Source organism: Poromitra crassiceps (assembly GCF_964638095.1).
Source record: "Poromitra crassiceps genome assembly, chromosome: 1".
NCBI lineage: Eukaryota > Metazoa > Chordata > Actinopteri > Beryciformes > Melamphaidae > Poromitra > Poromitra crassiceps.
Window position 1 is genome coordinate 95,555,402 of NC_139623.1, and position 19,757 is coordinate 95,575,158.

Sequence of the window (19,757 nt, forward strand, 5' to 3'; positions counted from 1 at the left end):
TTTCGCGCACCACTGCTCTGCATCAGACTGAGTCTGAGCACCACTGTTCTGCATCAGACTCAGTCTGAGCACCACTGCTCTGCATCAGACTCAGTCTGAGCACCACTGTTCTGCATCAGACTCAGTCCGAGCACCACTGCTCTGCATCACTCAGTCTGAGCACCACTGCTCTGCATCAGACTCAGTCCGAGCACCACTGCTCTGCAACAGACTCAGTCTGAGCACCACTGCTCTGCATCACTCAGTCTGAGCACCACTGTTCTGCATCAGACTCAGTCCGAGCACCACTGCTCTGCATCAGACTCAGTCTGAGCACCACTGCTCTGCATCAGACTCAGTCCGAGCACCACTGCTCTGCATCACTCAGTCTGAGCACCACTGCTCTGCATCAGACTCAGTCTGAGCACCACTGTTCTGCATCAGACTCAGTCCGAGCACCACTGCTCTGCATCACTCAGTCTGAGCACCACTGCTCTGCATCAGACTCAGTCCGAGCACCACTGCTCAACATCAGAGCAGTGGTGCTTGAAACATCACATTGGTGCAATAGATAATTGGACATTGGTGCCCTGCAAGTTGTTTTTGTTCTTTTCGAGATAAATTTAAAACATTTTTTTAACAAAGACAAACTTCATACTTGAAATCCATAGGTAAAGTACCTTCAGTAAAGAGTACTGGCAGCTCGCGATGACCAGGCAGAACTGAAAGACCCAGATGTCCCTGAAAAAGCCCTGGTGCAGCAGCAGGAAGCCGAGGAAGGCCACTAGGCTGGCCAACACCACAGCAAACACATTCTCCCCCACACGCCGGTTCCTGATAACGGGGTACAGAGGGATCAATCCACAGCTAGATTGGCTCCATAGGTATTTGGACAGCTAAACATTGACGGTTGGGCCCCACTGTCCGCATGCTTTTCGCATGAAGTTATTTGATAAGGATATAATCAATTAGGTCACCTCGGTTTTGGGGTGGGTCATTGTGCACCTGTTTCACAGAAAATGCATTGCCTTGCTTTAAAAATTGGTTGCACAATTAATACAGAGTTGTAGGTTAATCATTAGGAGTGAGTAAGGTAGGTGCGTTCATGCCGTTTATAGTTCCCTTCCTAGACTGGTATTTTCTTTTTACATGTTTCCAAAACAAAATGGAAGATAGAAGATAGAATTTCTCTCAACAAATATACACAAATGCATGTATACATCTATGATTGCTTTTGGCAGTCAAATCTGGATTTTGTAGTGTATTTTGCAGCCAGAGAATACTTTAATTTTACTTTCAAAGTCAGAAATGCCAAAATAGGATTAAACTATGACTTCTAAATGTGCTTCTAGTATAACTGATCACATGCGCTTGGTATTAGAGAAGTGCAAAATGCTTTGCTTTGTTTTTGAAAACAAGGGACCATGTATGGAATGTACAGTCTTGTCTTACCTGTCCAACAAGGCCAGAAGGGCCAGTCGATCATATCGAACCCTCAGCCACTTCCCCGGCAGCACCCAAAAGCGATAGTACTGTTTGGGTTTGGCCTTCTCCTCAATCATCAGTGTGTTTTCCTGAGACTCTTGAAGAGACTCGTGATCCAGATCAAACTAGCGAGAGATGAGGTGAAAAATGGGTGATGAATGCAGAATAGCAAACACAAGAACAACCTTGCTATAGTTTCCTCTGAGGTAGAGAAGCTTCTGGCTTATTTTGCATGAGATTCTACATAGAATAATCTGACACTGAAGTATCAAAGATTGCTAACCTCAGGCATTTCCAAAGGCACCCTGCGCACCTGCATGCCCTGTAAGACCACAGGTCTGGGCTGGAGCATGGACAGGACTGCTGCCCCTTCCTGGACCTCCGTAGAGGTGAAGCTGGAGGACTGGGATTGCCTCTCCCTCTCTCTGCAAGACAAGAGTGACATTTCACAATATATTTTTCTATGACAAATTAAATTCATGCAGTGTTCAACTTATTCAGAATCACTTGATAACTTACTGTACTGGGTCCTCGTAACCACCTCCAGCAGGCCCAAATGTGTATGACCTCTTCACTCCTGTTACAAAATAACACAAGGCAAACTTAAATGTAGGTCAATCAACAGGGAATAAACCTAGGACACTACAATGTTCAGTATGAATAGAAAATACATGAATGTGTTGCATCGTTAGTACAAGCCTTTTATCAATTTGGCTTTATTAGAACAGGTTCTTCATATCCATTATTGTTTATAATTAACACCATGCCAATTAAAGCATGGCCACTTGTTGGTGTTCACTCACCACTTTCATCATAGAAGTAGTGCACTGCCCCCTCTGATGTATCGTCAAAGGTGGAGGCTTCGTGGATGCCACCGCGGGGCAGCAGCAATGAGGAGGCAAACTGTAAGGCTGAGGGAAGGGTACGGGTCCGTGAATGGGAGGAGGTTCGAGTCCGCTGGAGGTCCTGGAGGCTACAGGAACAGTACAAACAAGAGAGTGATGTGTAAAAAATACATATACCTATGTAGGGATAAATGGATATGGATTTTTTTCAACCGATACGATAACCGATAAATATCGGCTTCTCCTGGCCGATAACCGATACAATATTCCGATAATTATTATAATAAAAAAATATAAATAATTTTTAATAATTTTTTTAAGTTCTTAACCTGTATTTTATGCACACCTGGGGTTAAAAAAAAAGGCAGATGTAGTGAGCATAGCTCTGACCTAACCTAATTTAAATGACATCACTGTGAACACAAATCAAAGAACACTTCTGATATAATATGATTGTTTTGATGTTTGTTTTTTCAATTATTTATTTGTGCATTTTCCTCAATTTTTACAATATAAGGAAAATACAAAAAAGTGGGACAAGAAAGCTCAGCAGGCCAAATAGAATACAAAATAGAAAAAGGAGCTTCTTGGATATTAGGATCACGTTTTAATTAAGAAGTAATGTGTAAAGCGTACTCACTGCAAAAGTTTACTAACAATGTACATTTTCAAACAAAATCAGGGGCAACAAAACGCAACACGTTTCAACCTCGATGCTGAAGGTTGAAACACGCTGTGTTTTGTTGCCCGTGAAATCTGAAATCAAATCAGCACTATTTGGGCATTGCTTTAAATAAGGGCCCTCTGCCTGTAGCTGGCTCCTACTAAGATACATTATTACTTAGTGTTTTGTAATCTATTCTCTCATAACATTAGTTGGTTCATAATATCCCACAATAATTCATTAGATATTTCCAAAACAATTTGAATTGATTTGTGAAAAGCAATATATATAGCCTACATTTATTTGCCAAGATATGTCTTGTGTGTCTTTATTTTTACTGAAATGTTTTGTGCAAATGAGTAACCACGAGTGTGTCGCTATGTATGTGAGGCTACCGCATTAACGTTACAATACTGCTATGATCGGATGCTGACATCAGAGAGTGCGAGAGAGAGAGAGCAAACGCAAACACAGCCAGGGCAACACGGACAGCTTCATGGTAATCCCTTTGGCCTTAGTGTTGTCTTGTGGAAGTTTGTTCTGCTTCTGGAATGTACTCTCGAAACACCAAAAAGCAAGACAGCAATGTATGTTTGCAAAACTGTCGTTCCGAGGGGTGGACGCTCCGTTGCGTTGTCTGAAAGAAGCAGCCAAAGAGACAGACAACACAAGCCGAAAGGAGACACTCGAGGAGTGACTCCGGGATGCGGAGTGGGCTTCCGGCAGTCAACACGAGGGCTGGATGGATTAGTGTTCGGATAAGTTGTCCGACGTGTCCGTGTATCTACTATTTCATATGTCGACGCCACGGGCATATTAACTGTCAAACTAGATGAATGATGAATAGTTTGACAGTTATTGAGAGTTGATTTGAGTTAATGAGTTATTAATTTGAGTTAGTGTGGACCAGTGATGTCACTGGTCCACACTTTAACACTCAATAACTGTCAAATTAAATGACAGACTTCAAAACCGTTTACAGTTTTCTGATATACTACTGATGTTCTAATGATACAAAGCTGGTTGAAAATGGGCGGAGTGTTCCTTTAACCGATATGGGGTCTAGTGTCCTGTCGAGATCCGTACCGAAAAGGTATCTTATAGGTGTAATTTCCAAAGATAATATGATTGTTTTAATAAAGTGTATCACTCAATTATAGTCAATAGAAAAATAAAGGCCTTTATAGAACCGAAAGCCAATGTCTGCAGATAAAACACAATGACAAAAGGCATAGTAATTTAGACTCTTATTGTCATGTTACTGATCTGTTCGAATTTTGCATTGGTGGCAGTTCTCAGTCAAGTCAAATCAAGTCAACTTTATTTATAGAGCATGTTTACAATGACTAAAAGCCGACCAAAGTGCTTCACAGATAAAAACACTAAAATATGGAAAACAACAAGTACAAATACAACTGCTACAGAGCAAGGTGCAATACAAGGTGCAACAGATACAAGTAATAAAATAAACCAAAATAAACCTACCAGTGAATGGTAGCTTGGGTCCAGTGAAAGGGGCACGCACTATAAACCATCTGTCGTTTCACTTTTTACTGAAAAATGCTGCCACCAGATTAAAGAAAAGACTATGTGATGTTGACGGATGCTTTTTATGTAATGTGCACATTTGTTTTACTTATTATTGGTCTCCAAAAACATGGCTCAACTCCAAAGTCCCTTTGGTATATAGTGGGACTCCCGGCTAGTGCGGTTATCTTAACGTTAGCGGGTTGTTTTATACACAATCCCTGGACGTTTCATTTCGGGTAAAGGGGTTTCCATTAGTTCCTATTAGGTTTCTATATGTTTACGCCAGCTATGTGAGTATGAAGTGCTTTTGCGGGGGTGTTTGATCACAAGCAGTTTGTCTGCCAAGCGGGGGAGCCTGGAGGGTAGGCCGTGCTACGTGAGCTAACACTCGCTAACGACTAGGGTTGCCAACATTTCATCCCAGCAATACGGGGCGGGGTCATGATATTACATTTTTTTTTACATTCAACTCTAAAAAATGTGTTATGTTATTCCCTTTACAGTGTTTATTTTCTGTTTTCTTTCATGCTCACGTCGTGCGCTCATTTTTCCACGAGTGATTGTGGCACACCACACACTGCCAGATAATATAGCCGCGCTCACCTGAGAGTCTCACACACACACACACACACACACACACACGCTCTGTGCAGCTGTGCCTGCCCCCTGTCATCAACTGAGCGGCTGCGGCACGCCGGCACCCCCAGGGTCCTAGCGCCCTTCGTGTTATCTCATACAGCACACAAACACACAGGCAAGCAGACAGACAGGTCACAATATATATGCCTCTTCCCTTAAACCCGGGACAAGTGGCGTCCCGTACGCGACACGTCTCTTTTGACCCAAATACGGGATGTCCCGGCTAATACGGGACTGTTGGCAACCCTACTAACGACAACAGCTAACGTAAACAACAAACAAATCCCCTGCATCATCGCCAGGTTTGGTTTAACGTAATGCCAAAGCTTAGATGTTTCCCCTCCTCTCGGAACCAGTGCGGGACATGGATTGCAAATTGCAATTGCAATAGCGTGATCATCTGAAACTGAAAAACAGCAACTGCCAGCAGCCATGTTTGGCCAGGCAGCACTGCAGTCGCAGCTGTGACGTCACGAGCGTGCGACAACAATAAAAGGCCATTATCGGAATAATGAAAATAACGCAAAATGGCCATATCGGCAGATAATTTATCGGTCCGAAAATTATCGTGCATTCCTATACCTATGACATTAACTTTAAAATGCAGTTTAAGTGGTGCCACGTTCCATCAGACACACAGTGGCAATTTACAGAGTAAGGACAGTTTAATTAATTTTCCTAATAAGTATATAACTTTGATATGGTGTACTCCTAAAATAGCATGCTGTGCAAATATTTTCCCTAATAAACAGTGGCAATTCTAATTGGGATTAATAATTACTATGTCGTTAATACTGTAATTTGCCGACAGTTTTGACAAGGTTGTAAAATACAACAGACTTGGTTGAGATTGTAGGAAATAAAAGCATGTGATATGAGCCAGCCAGCCACAGCACAGCTGAAGCAGAGCCAACTGAGACCAGGCATGAGCCATAAGCCAGGCTCAGGTATGCTGAGTGGACTAACCTGGGAGGGGATCCCATGGTGGACGGGGGCGGTGTAGGGTTGCTCCCTGCATTGTGTCTCCTACGGATGGCCTGGGTCCTCTTGACACTGCTCACCGAGTCCCGTTTGCCCCCATCCTCTGGAGCCATAGCTGCAGGAAGGTGATCAGTTACATCAATGCAAGGGCTTACATTACAGTGTCAGTGCACATTTTGCAAGTCGCCATTTACATTTGAGAGGGAATAATATTAAAGAATTATTCTCTCCAAATAATGCTGGATGTTAAGTATGACATGGTAACAACTGCATGTAGAATTGAGTTGGGCAGATCAGATATCGTCAAACAATATGGCAATATATTGAAAGAAAAATTAAGTTTGTCCATGGCTGCACCCTTGTAATTAACATAAGTTTGCCTGAACTGAACAGGATAGAATGATTCTAAAATTAATCAAAATAGCTGGTAAAAATGGGTTATAGATGGATGGGAGCTATTAAATACATAAAAGCAAAGAGTTCAGTGAAAATGTGGCATCAATGGTCAGCAGTTTGGAAACTGCACTGTGCCCTGTACACTGATGTGAAGAAGCAATACAGAAATCCAGGTCCTCACAGAGAACTTCTTCAAAACTGGACTAAGGCCCTCTTTATAAGGGGAGAGAGAGAGAACGCTCTCTGCATAAAACGGCAATTTTGTTGTGTTTTGATCCACATTAGTACAACTATACAAACGTTGTTTGTATTTAAATGGCTTTGATATCTTTTGATTTGTTAAGAGGAATGGTTGTTGTGTTTTTAACCCAGTCCAAATAGCTTTTATATCTTGAATAAATCATTTTCAAACATGGATGAAGTCATTCACTGTCAATCATTCCATAGTAACAGCAACATTTTCCTGTATCCTGGCTTTAGGAATGCTAAGAGAGAGCATATAACTCCCACTTTAGCAAATTAGAACTGGCATGGTGGATTTCAGAATTGTTACTTGAATTTCAAGAGTTCATTGATTATTTTTAAAGCAGTGACTGGCTGACCTCCTCCTCCCATATCAAGGAACATTTATCCCTTTATGTACAAGAGTGCAGTCTTAGATCAGCTGACAAAGCTCTGGACTGTCAGCAGGTCCAGGCTGAAGTCAAGAGGTGACTTTTTCTGAGGTGTTGAAATAAGTTTGTTGCGCTGCTGTCTTTAGTAGCCAGGAGCCACAGCCTTCAGAGAGACTTTACAGCAGGCCGGGCAGAAGGGACGAGAAGGGAGAAAGAGAGCCGCTGTACTATAATTACCATAGTTAAAGGGAAAATCCATTTGACGATTTTTTCCAATTCTTCTGCTTGTCGGCTCGTACTTGCGCTCGCCATGATGATGCCTGTCTGTGTCTGGCTGCGCTGGAGGCGTTCTCATACACTAGCGTTAAACGTTAAATGCAACGAAAAAGGGGGGGAGGGGTCCACGGACCACGGACGTTCCGAATGGGGGCTGATCCATGCCAGCCCTACTAGCTTTACATGTTTTATGGCTTATTTAAAAAATTATATTCATTTGACCAACTTGGAAGCATACATTGTTTATTATTATACTCAGCATAACCTCCTCATGGTACACTCACTGTTCAAATACTACAGGTCACTTGCTATACACTTTCCTCAATGACTGCAACCATAGCATATGATGACATTGATATGTATATTGTCCATAGATGTCCTGCACCATTTATTTGTGCTCTATGTGAGGTCCTACAGTTGTCAATGTGTCTATGAAAATGTACTGGGTACATGTATTAAATGTGCACTCCTAAACACTACATAGAACATTAGTATGACAAATCATGCAAAACATGGAAGGACAATGTGATACTCTAATATGTAGGTACTTTGGACTCACCTCCCCCCACAGCTCCCTCTTCAACCAGCTCTCCTACCCTCCAGACCATCTGGTTTCCAGTCCAGGAGCCTCCCAGTGAATCCAGGCGGTGGTGATGAGTCCCTGGGAAGCTGTCAGTATGGATGGTGCGGGCCTCCAGATCTGACTTGGAGATGGTCAGGGTGCGAGGGGCAGGGGTGGAGGAGGAGGGCATAGTAAGCAGAGTGGAGGGCAGGGCTGCTGTGTTGCTCTGGCCTCCACCTGCCCCATCCATACTTAGCACTCTCGCATGAGTCTTAGCGCTAGCTGTGCTAGCAGAGCGCTGAGCAGCACGAGAATGTGAGGGGCCAGCAGTCTCTGTGATGTCCCCCTCCCTCGGAGTGGGCAGTTGAGAGGCGGAGGGGAGTGGGGACGTAATGCCAGTGTTAGCGAGGTCTGGGGAGTAGCAGGAGGTAGAGGAACTTGAGTCATCATCATCATCATCATCGTCGTCATCATCCGAGCTATATCGCCGCTGAGAGCCCAGGCTGGAGCCAGCACTCATGTCGCTACCGTCATCCTCGTCGCTCGAATCCTCAAACAGGCTTTCACTGTAAGCCTTGGTGCCCAGCCGGTTGCGCACCGGGATGTAGTCTCTGTGTTGCCTGTGATTGTGGTGACGCCTGTAAGAGCCGCAGTCAAAACTGCTGCTTCCTGCCCCGGCCCGCTTGCGAGGAGCTTTCCGTCGGCCTGGCCTGTGCCCCACACTACTGCCGCTGGCCCGCAGCAGCTTCAAGTCTTTAGGGCGTACCACCTGTTGGGTCTGCAGAGTGGGCTGGTCAGACAGTAGGAAGGGGGTGGAGGAAATAGGCAGAGCAGGCTCAGAACACACAAGACCCAGGGCCAGCCCTGAGGGCACCGAGTTGGCCTGCCGTGGCGGAGGCAGTGGGGGAACTGGGACAATTCTGTCTAAATCACAAACATCTGAGTGGCCACTACTTGAGGGGGAAGAGTTCTGGAGGGGAAGGGGCTGTGCAATATCAGAGGGTAGAGAGGGCAAGTCCTCTCCTTCAACAAGTGTTCTGTCTAGCCCCTGGCCCAGGGAGAAGTCTTTGGAAGGGGAGCGCAATAGGACACTGTCTGACAGGTTGTCAGTGTCGCTGCCACTCAGTCCTGCTGGATCCTCTGTGGATCCTGGGAGGCTGGAGCCCACCGCTGGTGCTGAGGCAGACACCCGTGCATCTGCAGGCCGTGGCTGGCTGAACGAAGGGCTCTCCAGCTGGGTGGAATCTGTCTTCTCACTGCGGTAGCTGCTAACAGTGCTAAGGGTCTCGCGGTCTGTGGTGGCTCCACCCGTGCTGAAACAGCTATCTGTGGATCCAGCTGCTAGAGCCACCCCGCTGCGGCTGCCTGGGTGCTCAGTCCCCGGCGCAAATGCCACGGTGTCAAGGCCCAAACCCAGAAGATTCTCACTCAGCTCCTCACTTAAGCTGCTCTTTATAAGGGGGCTAAGAGGAGTGTCCCCCAGGCTCTCAGATTCAGCAGAGGGACCCAGGGGAGAATAGGCCCTCATCCCATTTTCCTCAGGACTCTGCTGAGACAGTTGCTCTGGCAACCCATCCACCTCCTGCAACTGTTCTTTCTCTCCTCCATCTTCCTGGCTGGAGGGTGAGGGGGGGATAGATAGGCAATCTCCAGGCTCTCCAAACCCAATTGACACTCCATGCACTCCCATTAGACGTGGGAATTCAGCAGCAAAGCAGGACTGGACCCCACTGGCAGCCCCTGTAAAGTGAGAGACAGAAATCAGAATATACACAAACCACAACATGGACTTGGAATGGCTATAATGTAGCAGTTCTAAATCCTTTTTCATTACAGCCATTTAATCAGGGACTGGTTTATACCTGAGGCATTCACCTGGGTGAATGTAATTAACTAGATGATAAGATAGAAAACCAGCAGTGCTCTGGGTTGCAGGGATCAGGATCGAGAACCACTGCTAATGGCTATATTTGTATGCTTATAGCCTGTGCTCCTGAACATGATGTTTGGGTTAGACTGTGTGTGTACAGTGTATATCATACTATTTCCGGTGGCTGAACAGCAGACTTACTAATGGTGTCCTGGGAGCTCTGGCGTAGGATCTCGCGGTGAGCTGAAGTCACAATTACATTATTGCTGCCTTGTTCCCGCTGCCGCATTAGCTCCTTGATAATATAATCTGAGGTGAAATGAAATAAGTGAAGCTAGAATCAAACCAACAGTGCATATTCAACAGATTTCAAATGAAATGCTGCTTTATGACTTGTGCTACTTTTACACTGACTCTGTTGCAAGGACAGTGTACAGACAAATAAATTAGTTTATGCATATACATTATATATCACTGGTAAAACCTAACTCAACCTAGTATGCATTATGGCTACATAAACAGATACACACCGTGAGTGCCCCCGGTGTCCTCCAACTGGGGCAAGAACTCCTGAGGATTCAAATAAATGAATTAGGGCTGGGACTTTTAACGCGTAATTTAGATTAATTAATTACAGAAAAAATAATGCATATAGCTCATTTTAATCGCATTTTATTTTTGCACTACAGAGGCGGAACGTTTCTCAGTGGACGAATTCCAGGCATACCAATCATACGATCATGTGACATCAGAAAACAAAGCCCCACATGTGGGAAGTGCGCTGTAATGACAAACATTTGCATATCAGCACTTCACTTCAAGCCTCCGTTATCACCTAAATGCTAAACATGTTGCAGCTGTGTGGAAGCCAGAGGTACATGTAACGTTAACTTATCCGCTGATCATGCTAACGTTAAGCAGAGTCGCCAACCCACACTCGACCAGATGACGGGGTTCAGACAGAGCCAAGATTAGTAAGTTCACGTCTGATAAGTGCAAATACAGCAATATGTATTGTCTGTTCTAACTGAACAATCCCCTCAGAAAAACACGTCGCCATCAGAACTCTCCCATAGAGAGAGTTACAAAATCCCTACCATACCTTACAAGACTCCTGAACCTCCTCCATACCCCATAACATGTCCTGTTGGTCTGGTCTCCTTTTGTTTATGACTGAAAGTTCTATTTTATTTAGTGAAGCTACTATGATGTCTGCATTTTAACCTGTGCTCACATTTGCTTTTTAACCTGTAAATTGGTCATTAATTCAGTCTACTGACTGCTATGTGCCAAATAAAGTATTACTACTACTACCTATTCACTGATTCAATCATATACCAAAATCCATTTGAATTGAAAAATGTTGCTTCTTGTGTCAAATATTGTCGATATGTAGGGATGTCCGATATTATCGGCCTACCGATATTATCGGCCGATATTAGCATAAAAAAAACGATATCGGAAAATATCGGTATCGGTTTTCATGCCGATATTTTTTTTTTTTTTTTTTTAAATACAGGGGGAGTCTCACTGAGAGCAATGCTCTCTTTTTCAGGAGTGCCCTGTTCACATTCACACACACATTCATACCTGGAAGCTGACCAGTACAACCACAGTCTGATCTGTTGGCCACTGAGCAGCTCCACTGGAGCGGTTGGGGTTAAGGGCCTTGCTCAAGGGCACCTCAGTGGTGGTAATGAGGTAGCCTAGGTAAACCCAGCCCCCACGTGACCTGCTCTCTCGGTTCCCAGTCACTAGTCTGTCACATAGTGACTGAGAACAGGTCTGAGAGCAGGTCACGTGGGGGATGGGTTTACCCAGGCTAGTAATGAGGGAGGGGCAAGCGCTGCCTTTTCACTTTCCCCACCCAGATTTATCCTGCCGGTCCCGGGGATTGAACCGACGACCTTCTGGTCACAAGCTCGCTTCTCTAACACTTACAACTTTAACACAACATGCATATTATATATTAAACTCTTCAGCTACATTAAGCTACATTATGTAACTTGTTACGTGAAATTTTGGTGGAAAAAAAGCCCGCTTATATCGGTATCGGTTGATATCGGTTGATATAGGTATCGGAAATTAAGAGTTGGACATTATCGGATATCGGATATCGGTAAAAAAGCCAATATCGAACATCCCCATCGATATGCGATTAAAATGCGATTAATTTAGATTAATTAATTACAAAGCCTCCAATTAATTAGTCCCACCACTCAAATGAATACATAAATAAGCCACACAATTAGTCCAACAAAATGGGTAGCCCATAATATAAGATGATATGATAATAGGCTAGGATAACGGCACACTATTGTAAAGCATGGCAAATCCTCACCGACACCTGGTTCAGTCCAAACAGAGAATGTTGGGAGCTGCAGCGCACAGGGGGTGTTGAGTTGACCTTCCGAAACACAGTCATCTCCACACCAACATGACTGTCCCTGTGAGAACGTTACACAATGGGGCACATGCATGAAATCAAAAGGCTGCAGTACATGAATAAAATGTGATTTCACAGATTTTCTCTCAGATCTTTATCCTTGTTACCTGTGCTGATTCCCATCATGGGCACATGACCCTTCTTCTCCTTCTTCCATCCTTGGTGCATCAACTGTGAGTGAGGCCTGCTTCTTCTCTACAATCTCCCCAAGGTCGAACATAGCGTGAAGCCGGTAGTTCACCACCTTGACGGCTGTGAAGAAGACCGCCACCACAGCACAGTACCCGCCTGCTACCACCAAGCTGGGAGGAAGAGCCTAAGAGGCAGTGAAAAGATGATGACAGCAATTGAGAGTGAGAGACTACATATCGTCGCTGTCGTTCCAGGACCTCGAATTTCCAAAACAGAAACTTTTCAGGAAGTAAAAAAAACCTGTTTGCTCTTAAACTACTGAACCAAATGTCGTCCAAGTTGGCACATGTCTTAATTATAGTTAGTTTCCCGCTGAATGTGTCGTTACTTTATTAATATCTTACCTGGATAAGCTCAAATGATGTTGTTTATATTATCAGTCCGACTTGGAAGCGCTTTCTCATGGCCAGTCAAGCGGGAGGCAGTCGCATGCTCATGCACGAGCCCCCAAGCTCCAGGCCGCGGGGGCGCGCGCAGGAGCAGCAGCATTGCCCCTCGCCTCTCATGTCCAAAGCGGGGGCTTTGGCATGGGGTGAGAAATAGACTGACATAACGTAGCGTTAACGTTACTTTATTCTCGCCAGAAAACACTCCGATTTGCATGTTAAAACAAGTTTGCAGCCTAGGAATAACTGGAAAACATTTGATTGATATATTAACGTCAGAGGAAGCCAGGATTAGTCAAAACGATATGAGAAATACACAGCACGTCTGCCGTGTGTCTTTTCCGGGTTTATTGTCCTGCGTGGGGGGGTACACACGGAGGTAGGGGGGGAATTTCGAGGTTTGACTGACAGATTGAGGGCGAATGGCGTTACGAGATTTACTCACACGCTCGTTTTAATGCTTTTCCATTGGTTGCATTTGTTAAAAACCACACAGAGACGTGAAGGGTGACCAATGGCATTGATTCATGACAAAAAATAAAAAAGTGAAAAAAGGCACATTCGAGGTCGTGGAACGACAGCGACGATATGGAAATAAGATAATGCTGGTCTACCTCAAGGGATGAGTGACAGGCACTTTTCAATAACAGCTGGCAAACAGTGAGACCAAGAAACACACCAACAATGTCCTAAGAAGTTAAGATGGTGCCATTGGTGGTTATCATAAAGATGCTCTTTGGTACTATAAAGAAAAGCATGGCAAAGAAAATAGTAATGAGGCAGTCACTGCATTTTTACATGTAGATAAACAGACTTGTTCAAGTCAGTTTATCTACATGTAAAAATTTGGTCTAATGTTGCCAGTACACTCGAACACCAATATGAGGTTATGTTACAGTCATGTTGCATCATACTGTGTAAATGTAATGTGTTCAAGGGATACACCAATATGGGAGATTCACCTATTTGCCATATTGCCGACAGTACGGTAAATGGAGGATGTGGATTTCTTTATTGTCACTGTGAGTGCCCTACAAAGAGCGGTACAGCCCTCACTGCTACTTAGCTAGCGCTACAATGGTAGTTAACGGTACGGCTGCCTACTCCCGTTCAGTCGACCAAAATACACATTGCAACAGCGCCAGAAACACTCACATGTACATGTTGTGACTTGTGTACTCACCACGTGATCAAATAATGATCCAAAGTTACTGGACACAGCGCATGCGCTTGTGTACAGCGCATGTGTTGTGTACGGTGCCTCATGGCAAACGAGGAAGCAACTTCACTAATGGCCCATTTCCACCGCTGGTATCAGCGCGGCCCCGCCCAGCTCGTCTCGCTTTTTTGTCTCATTCCACCGATCAAAAACGTGGACAACCCAGGTTGAGTCGTGCTAGTTTTGGTCCCTGCTCTGTTGAGGTTCCAGCGCGGTGAACCCGGTACCATACCGTGACGTGAAAACACTGCAGACGACTGATTGGTCAGGCAGAATCATGGTTACTGTATCTACTGACTGTCAATGCTGGATACCAGCATTGACAGTCAATGCTGGATACCAGCATTGACAGTTAATGTTATTTCCATCAGTCTTTTGTGTTGCTGCCTTCGACTCTGGTGAAATGAAATCGATCTCCTTGCTCAGCTTTAACATGGCGGTGGTTTTCAATTGTTTTGAGAGAGAAAAAGTCCGCTCCTCGGGAAGCCCTTTGTTGTTGTGTAACGTTGGCTCCGCTAGGCCGGAGGCGGGGGTTTAGTGAAGCCGCGGTCTTGCCTGGTGAGTTGCCGGCGGGGTAGAGGCTTCCCTTCTCCCCGTCGCGCAACTCCCGTCCCCCGCGCAGTTGCATGCATGTGAGTTTGAGTAACAACAAAGTGATATCCATTCTCGTGGCCGATTATCACATTTGAAAGTAGAGCGCGCACATCCACTCAAAATGCAGGTGCAGGATTATCACATTTGCCCATGTACACTGTAGGTCATTTAGAGGCACCAGGCACAATGGACGATGGCATCGACCATCGTGATGGGCTGACCCCCCATCGACCTCTGAGCCTTCTACATCGGATCATCGTAATTAATTATCTGTTCGAATTAAAATGTTGGCGTTTTGATCATAAAAAATACCAAGTCCACTTACCGTGACGCATGGGGGATGCGCCGGCTTTATTAAACAAGCGCACCCAGTTCAGACTCAGAGAAGCCTCCCCTCCCCCTCCCCCCCCCCTCCGCTCTACTGCTTCTCTGGACTGGGTGCGCTTGTTTAATGTCGCCAGGGCTTCCCCCGCGCGTGAGAGAAGTCAGTTGTTTTGTTGTGAAAACTTTAAAGACAAAGAAGAAACTTCACATTCTTTCCTGTTTTCAACCCAAAGTGAGTACAAGTCTTAACTGTGAATTTAACTCGCCTGTTTCCAAAGTGAAAGTTGAAGTCGCTCCATTATAGGGATGGGCATTTTAAGCAATTTAAATAGTCGAGTACTCTCCTTCTATTATGAACGAGTGCTCGAGTACTCGCACGGGGGGCGCGGGCTGTGTGATTACTATGGTAATGACTGAGCAGGGGTAATTTGCTGTGTATGGGGCTGTTCACACATAACGTTTGCATTTTTGCATGGAAAAAGCGCTACCTGGAGCATTTTTTGTCAGGAGAGGGACTGACTGTGATATTAGGTGACGCTAAGCTAACATCTAAAGCCTACCTTTAGACAGTATCTCCGATGGTTGGATTAGCGCTTTGGAGCAGACAAGTTGTGAAACAAGCGAAGGCATTTGATTTCCAATACATGTCCATTGTTGCTGAATAGTGATCGCCATGATGCGATTGTCTCCCAAAAAGTGATTCTTTCTCCACATTTCTTGTGACTAACGTTATGGGAAACGACAGTGTAGTCAGTAAACTAGTGCAACGTTTTGAATGAGTTTTATCGGGCGTGCGCTATGAAGAAGCGTGCTTCTCATTTGGGAGAATATCTCCAGGCACCATTTTCGGGAAGAGTTGGAAAACTTCCGGTTAAAACGTTCAAAATAATGTTACTTAAACCAAAGTAAATAGCTTATTGATGCACGTTGGAGGAGAAAAGGTATTTCAACGAAGGAAGCAGCATCCTTGTATCAAAATACTCGTTGTGATGTTATATGGCATGAAACTGTGGCTGTAACGCATTACTCAAAATAAATAAGGTTACAATAAGCGTTTTATTTTGAAAGCAACAAAGCGGATGACGTACTTGTACATTCTGGCTGACATGACGCCCGGCCATGCAGTTGCTGCTGGTTGCTGCCAGATCCACATGACGATGCGTGCGTAGATCTTCTATACCATTTTTAAAGGGGTGGGGAGTGGGGCGAGTACCCGAACAGCAGAAACGTTACTCGAATACTGACGTTATGAACGAGTGCTCGAGTACCCGAGTACTCGTGCCCATCCCTACTCCATTACATACGATATAGCACTACCAGCAATATTGAACGGCGCAAAACAAATAACGTTAACGTTATAGATCCTGACCAACAACGTGTGTGTGTGTTGAATTTAACTAGCTGGCAGAAAACTGACAGAATTACTGGCGGATATAACGTTAGATTCGCGTGGGCGTTTGAACCTAATCAGAGAGAGTTGAGAGAGAAATACAAAAGCAGCAGCTAGCAGTAGCTGCTGCTACTGCTTCAGTCACCTGGCTCTGCGCAGTAGTAGCCTGCCTGTCGGTCTCATGTAGAGCTCAGCTGTCCTGCTGTTAACGTGCATTGCAGCGGCAGAGCCAAACGCATTAAGGCACCGCAGCGACTTCATAAATCATGAATTAATCCCCCCCATCAATGACGATGCCATCGTCCATCACGATGTTTCACTGTGGAACCATCACGATAGCTATTTATTGGTTGACATCGCACAACCCTATCCAGCACTATGAAGCATCAAACTCCAGTAGGTGGCGGGAATGCACAAAAAACTGTTTGCCAACCGCCATAAAACAATAGAAGAAGAAGAAGAACGTGCATCCAGACTTTATGAGGGACCCTGAAGGCGTCTTGTGACTGGCTAGCTCGACTAGGAGCCTGGAAGTGCTGCTGCAGGCATCTGCGACAGTGTTTTCTCTGCCATCAGTAAGGGTTAATGCAAGACCATTCATTTATATTTTCATGCGTTTTGCAATCAAAATCTAGTTTTCATAACCTTGGATATGAGTTGAGAAGCGGAGACAAATTTAGTCCCCTCGGCTGCTCGAGATTTTCATAGGAGAAAATGGCCGCTGCCCAGCAGAATTTCTAGCCCATAAACTAATGTTGGTCTCGACCTAGTTTCAAGATGAAGACCAGTCACGTTACCTCACATCACAATAGGCATCAGCTCCCAGCCTAAGTCAAGTGTGTGTTCGTTGTGTCCTAAACTCTAGTGCACGCGACTGCAGGGGAAAACAAAACGAAGCACACAAAAAATGCTCTGTGCGCTGTGTTTTGTGCACAATGGAAGCGCTCTCAACATGATTTCCATAGCGTTCTTACTGAAAAAAGCGCTTTGGGTGTGAACGCCGCCGTAACATGTGTTCCATATAACATTACCGTTACGAGCCCGCAGTCTTGTGCGACCAGGACATTAACGTTAATGTTACAAACCAATTTCACAAATGCGGACGTCTCCAACGTTATTTTGTGGAATGCGGGGCAGCTCATTCACTGAATGTTAACGTTAAACAACCCTGAAATCGCTAGGCTATGTCATCAAAATAAAACGTCATGTCACCATGTCTGTAAATTACTGCTTGGACTCAGAGCGTGTATGTGTGAGTGTTAGCATTACAATTATTACCTGTGTGCCTTGAAAATGAGGTGGTTCAAAATAAAGTGATTAACTGCAAACCTTCTTTTCTTCTAGTTTTTTTTTATTACTAAAAACAGGTCATTAAAAAGTATCAATAATTATCGATATCGACTGATATGAAATATTTTATATCGATACACTTTCGCCCAGCCCTATCTCGGTGTGTGGATTTACTTCTGAAAATTACTGTTTCCATTAACTTTGGATTATTATTTCATTGTGCGGTCAGTACACAAGTCACAACATGTACATACATGCGAGTGTTTCTGGTGCTGTTGCAATGTGTATTTTGGGCGACTGAACGAGATTAGACAGCAGCTGTACCATTAACTACCATTCTAGTAGTAGCAGCGATGGCTGTACCGCTATTTGTAGGGCATGCACAGTGACGATAATGGCATCCACATCCTCCATTTACTGTCGGCAATATCGCAAATCGAATCTCCCAAAATGTTGGCGTATACCTTTAAATTCCTTGTGCAACAGTTGTACCTGTTAAAAGCAATTCTGGTTTATAAAAACGAATTTGACTGAATTGAATAAATTGGCAATAAGCTTCCCGTACAAAATTGTGCTCACCATGTACAGCAGGAAAGGGAAGGCCAGGAGGAATATCCAAAGGTAGAGGTGGAAGCAGTTGGAGAATGTACTCTGATGGGGGTCCACATACCAGCCTCCTGTGAGTGATGCCCACACACCCTGCCGCAATATTTGAAGAGCTTGGGAACCCATCTCCACCTTCAGGTTAGATCAACCCAAAGTTGCGATGCTTCCTCTAAGGCTGTCGCTCAAAAAATTGGGCAGCAGTTGGAGCCACAGTGTCTTGCTTCTACAATGGCACTTCCATTGGTGATGGCAGGTTAACCAAGACCTTTTCATCAAGCATGATAGTTCTGTATCTCCGATTTGTATTCTTCAGTTGAGCTCAAGAGTTCATGCATATTCTTGTGACAGAATGTGCTTCCTCCCTGCACCAGCGTTGCCAAAATATAGCCTAATCCTTGTTGGGTAATCCGGAGACTGACTTTTTGGCACATTGGTAGCCCACTGAATGTATGAAAAAACATTCATCTGTAAGAAAAATCAAAACTGGTTTGCTTCCTAATATATTGTCAGAATGTTTATGTTCTATTCAGTGAGAAAACCTACTTTGTGAGATTACAGTGAGAATTATTGTGATTCACCTGTTGTCGTAACGTACAGCTTTGGACTGTCCTATCTACAAAAACACATCAGTTGCAGAGATGACACTTTATACTGGCCTGTTTATTTTACTTATAGAATTTGGTAAAATTGCACTACGATTGTGTATACGTTATACAGAGGTACCTATTGAATTCAGCTTGCCTTGGTTTCATTTAGCAAAAGATCACAAGCTTAGCTAAACGTAACTGCCCCAGAGTGTTAGTTTGTTCATGATTTGACATGTAATTTTAACGTTGAGAACTTGCATTTTTAGTTCACAGTAATACTTTCACTAGCTATAACGCTAGAGTACGTAATGTTAACTTGTCGCTTAATAAGTAAACGTTACACTTTTTACATTTCAAGTGGGATGACTGTGAGCAGCAAATAATCACTATATTCATATCCAGGCCAATATCCCAGCTAACGTTAGATTAAGTTTGCCGATTTACACTATCATAACGTTATAGCAAACCGTTTAGGCTAACGTTAGCTAAGTAATATCAGTAACCTTATAGCCTATTTCACAGTTTAGGCTAACGTTAGCTAAGTAATATCAGTAACGTTATAGCCTATTTCAGATGGTCAGTCTAAAATTTGAGCCGTTGAACCACCAACGCCTTCAATCATCTCAGTGAATATGAAAACCTACCAGACATCGGTTAGCTTTAACGTTAGCATCCTTGCTGACTATCATGGTTAGCCATCGTTAACTAGCTAATGTTACATTAGATTGTTTAACGCTAGTTGCAGGCTAATGTTAGGCCGCATCAGCATTTAACGCTAACGTTAGCTGGTTAATGTCGCTAACATTAGCTACTAGTTAAATGTAGGGTAACGTTAGCCTACGACGTCAAGTTAATCGTTCGCTGTTTCTCGGTGCACGTTAA

At 44.3% G+C, this 19,757-nt stretch overlaps 1 protein-coding gene across 1 annotated transcript in view; it reads right to left on the reverse strand.

Moving 5' to 3' along the window:
• LOC310782040 (pecanex-like protein 3) overlaps positions 1-18,414 on the reverse strand; it is a gene marked incomplete at its 5' end in the record, with an annotated part of 53,043 nt that extends 34,629 nt beyond the window's left edge. Inside the window, 12 exons of the mRNA XM_083642689.1 lie at positions 660-813; positions 1,432-1,589; positions 1,748-1,889; positions 1,984-2,041; positions 2,268-2,437; positions 6,109-6,238; positions 7,969-9,711; positions 10,043-10,150; positions 10,372-10,411; positions 12,183-12,288; positions 12,395-12,603; positions 18,262-18,414. Of these exons, the coding sequence (XP_083498815.1) occupies positions 660-813; positions 1,432-1,589; positions 1,748-1,889; positions 1,984-2,041; positions 2,268-2,437; positions 6,109-6,238; positions 7,969-9,711; positions 10,043-10,150; positions 10,372-10,411; positions 12,183-12,288; positions 12,395-12,603; positions 18,262-18,414 (3,171 nt within the window). The remainder of the gene's footprint in view (positions 1-659; positions 814-1,431; positions 1,590-1,747; positions 1,890-1,983; positions 2,042-2,267; positions 2,438-6,108; positions 6,239-7,968; positions 9,712-10,042; positions 10,151-10,371; positions 10,412-12,182; positions 12,289-12,394; positions 12,604-18,261) is intronic.
• Positions 18,415-19,757: the final 1,343 nt, after the last annotated feature.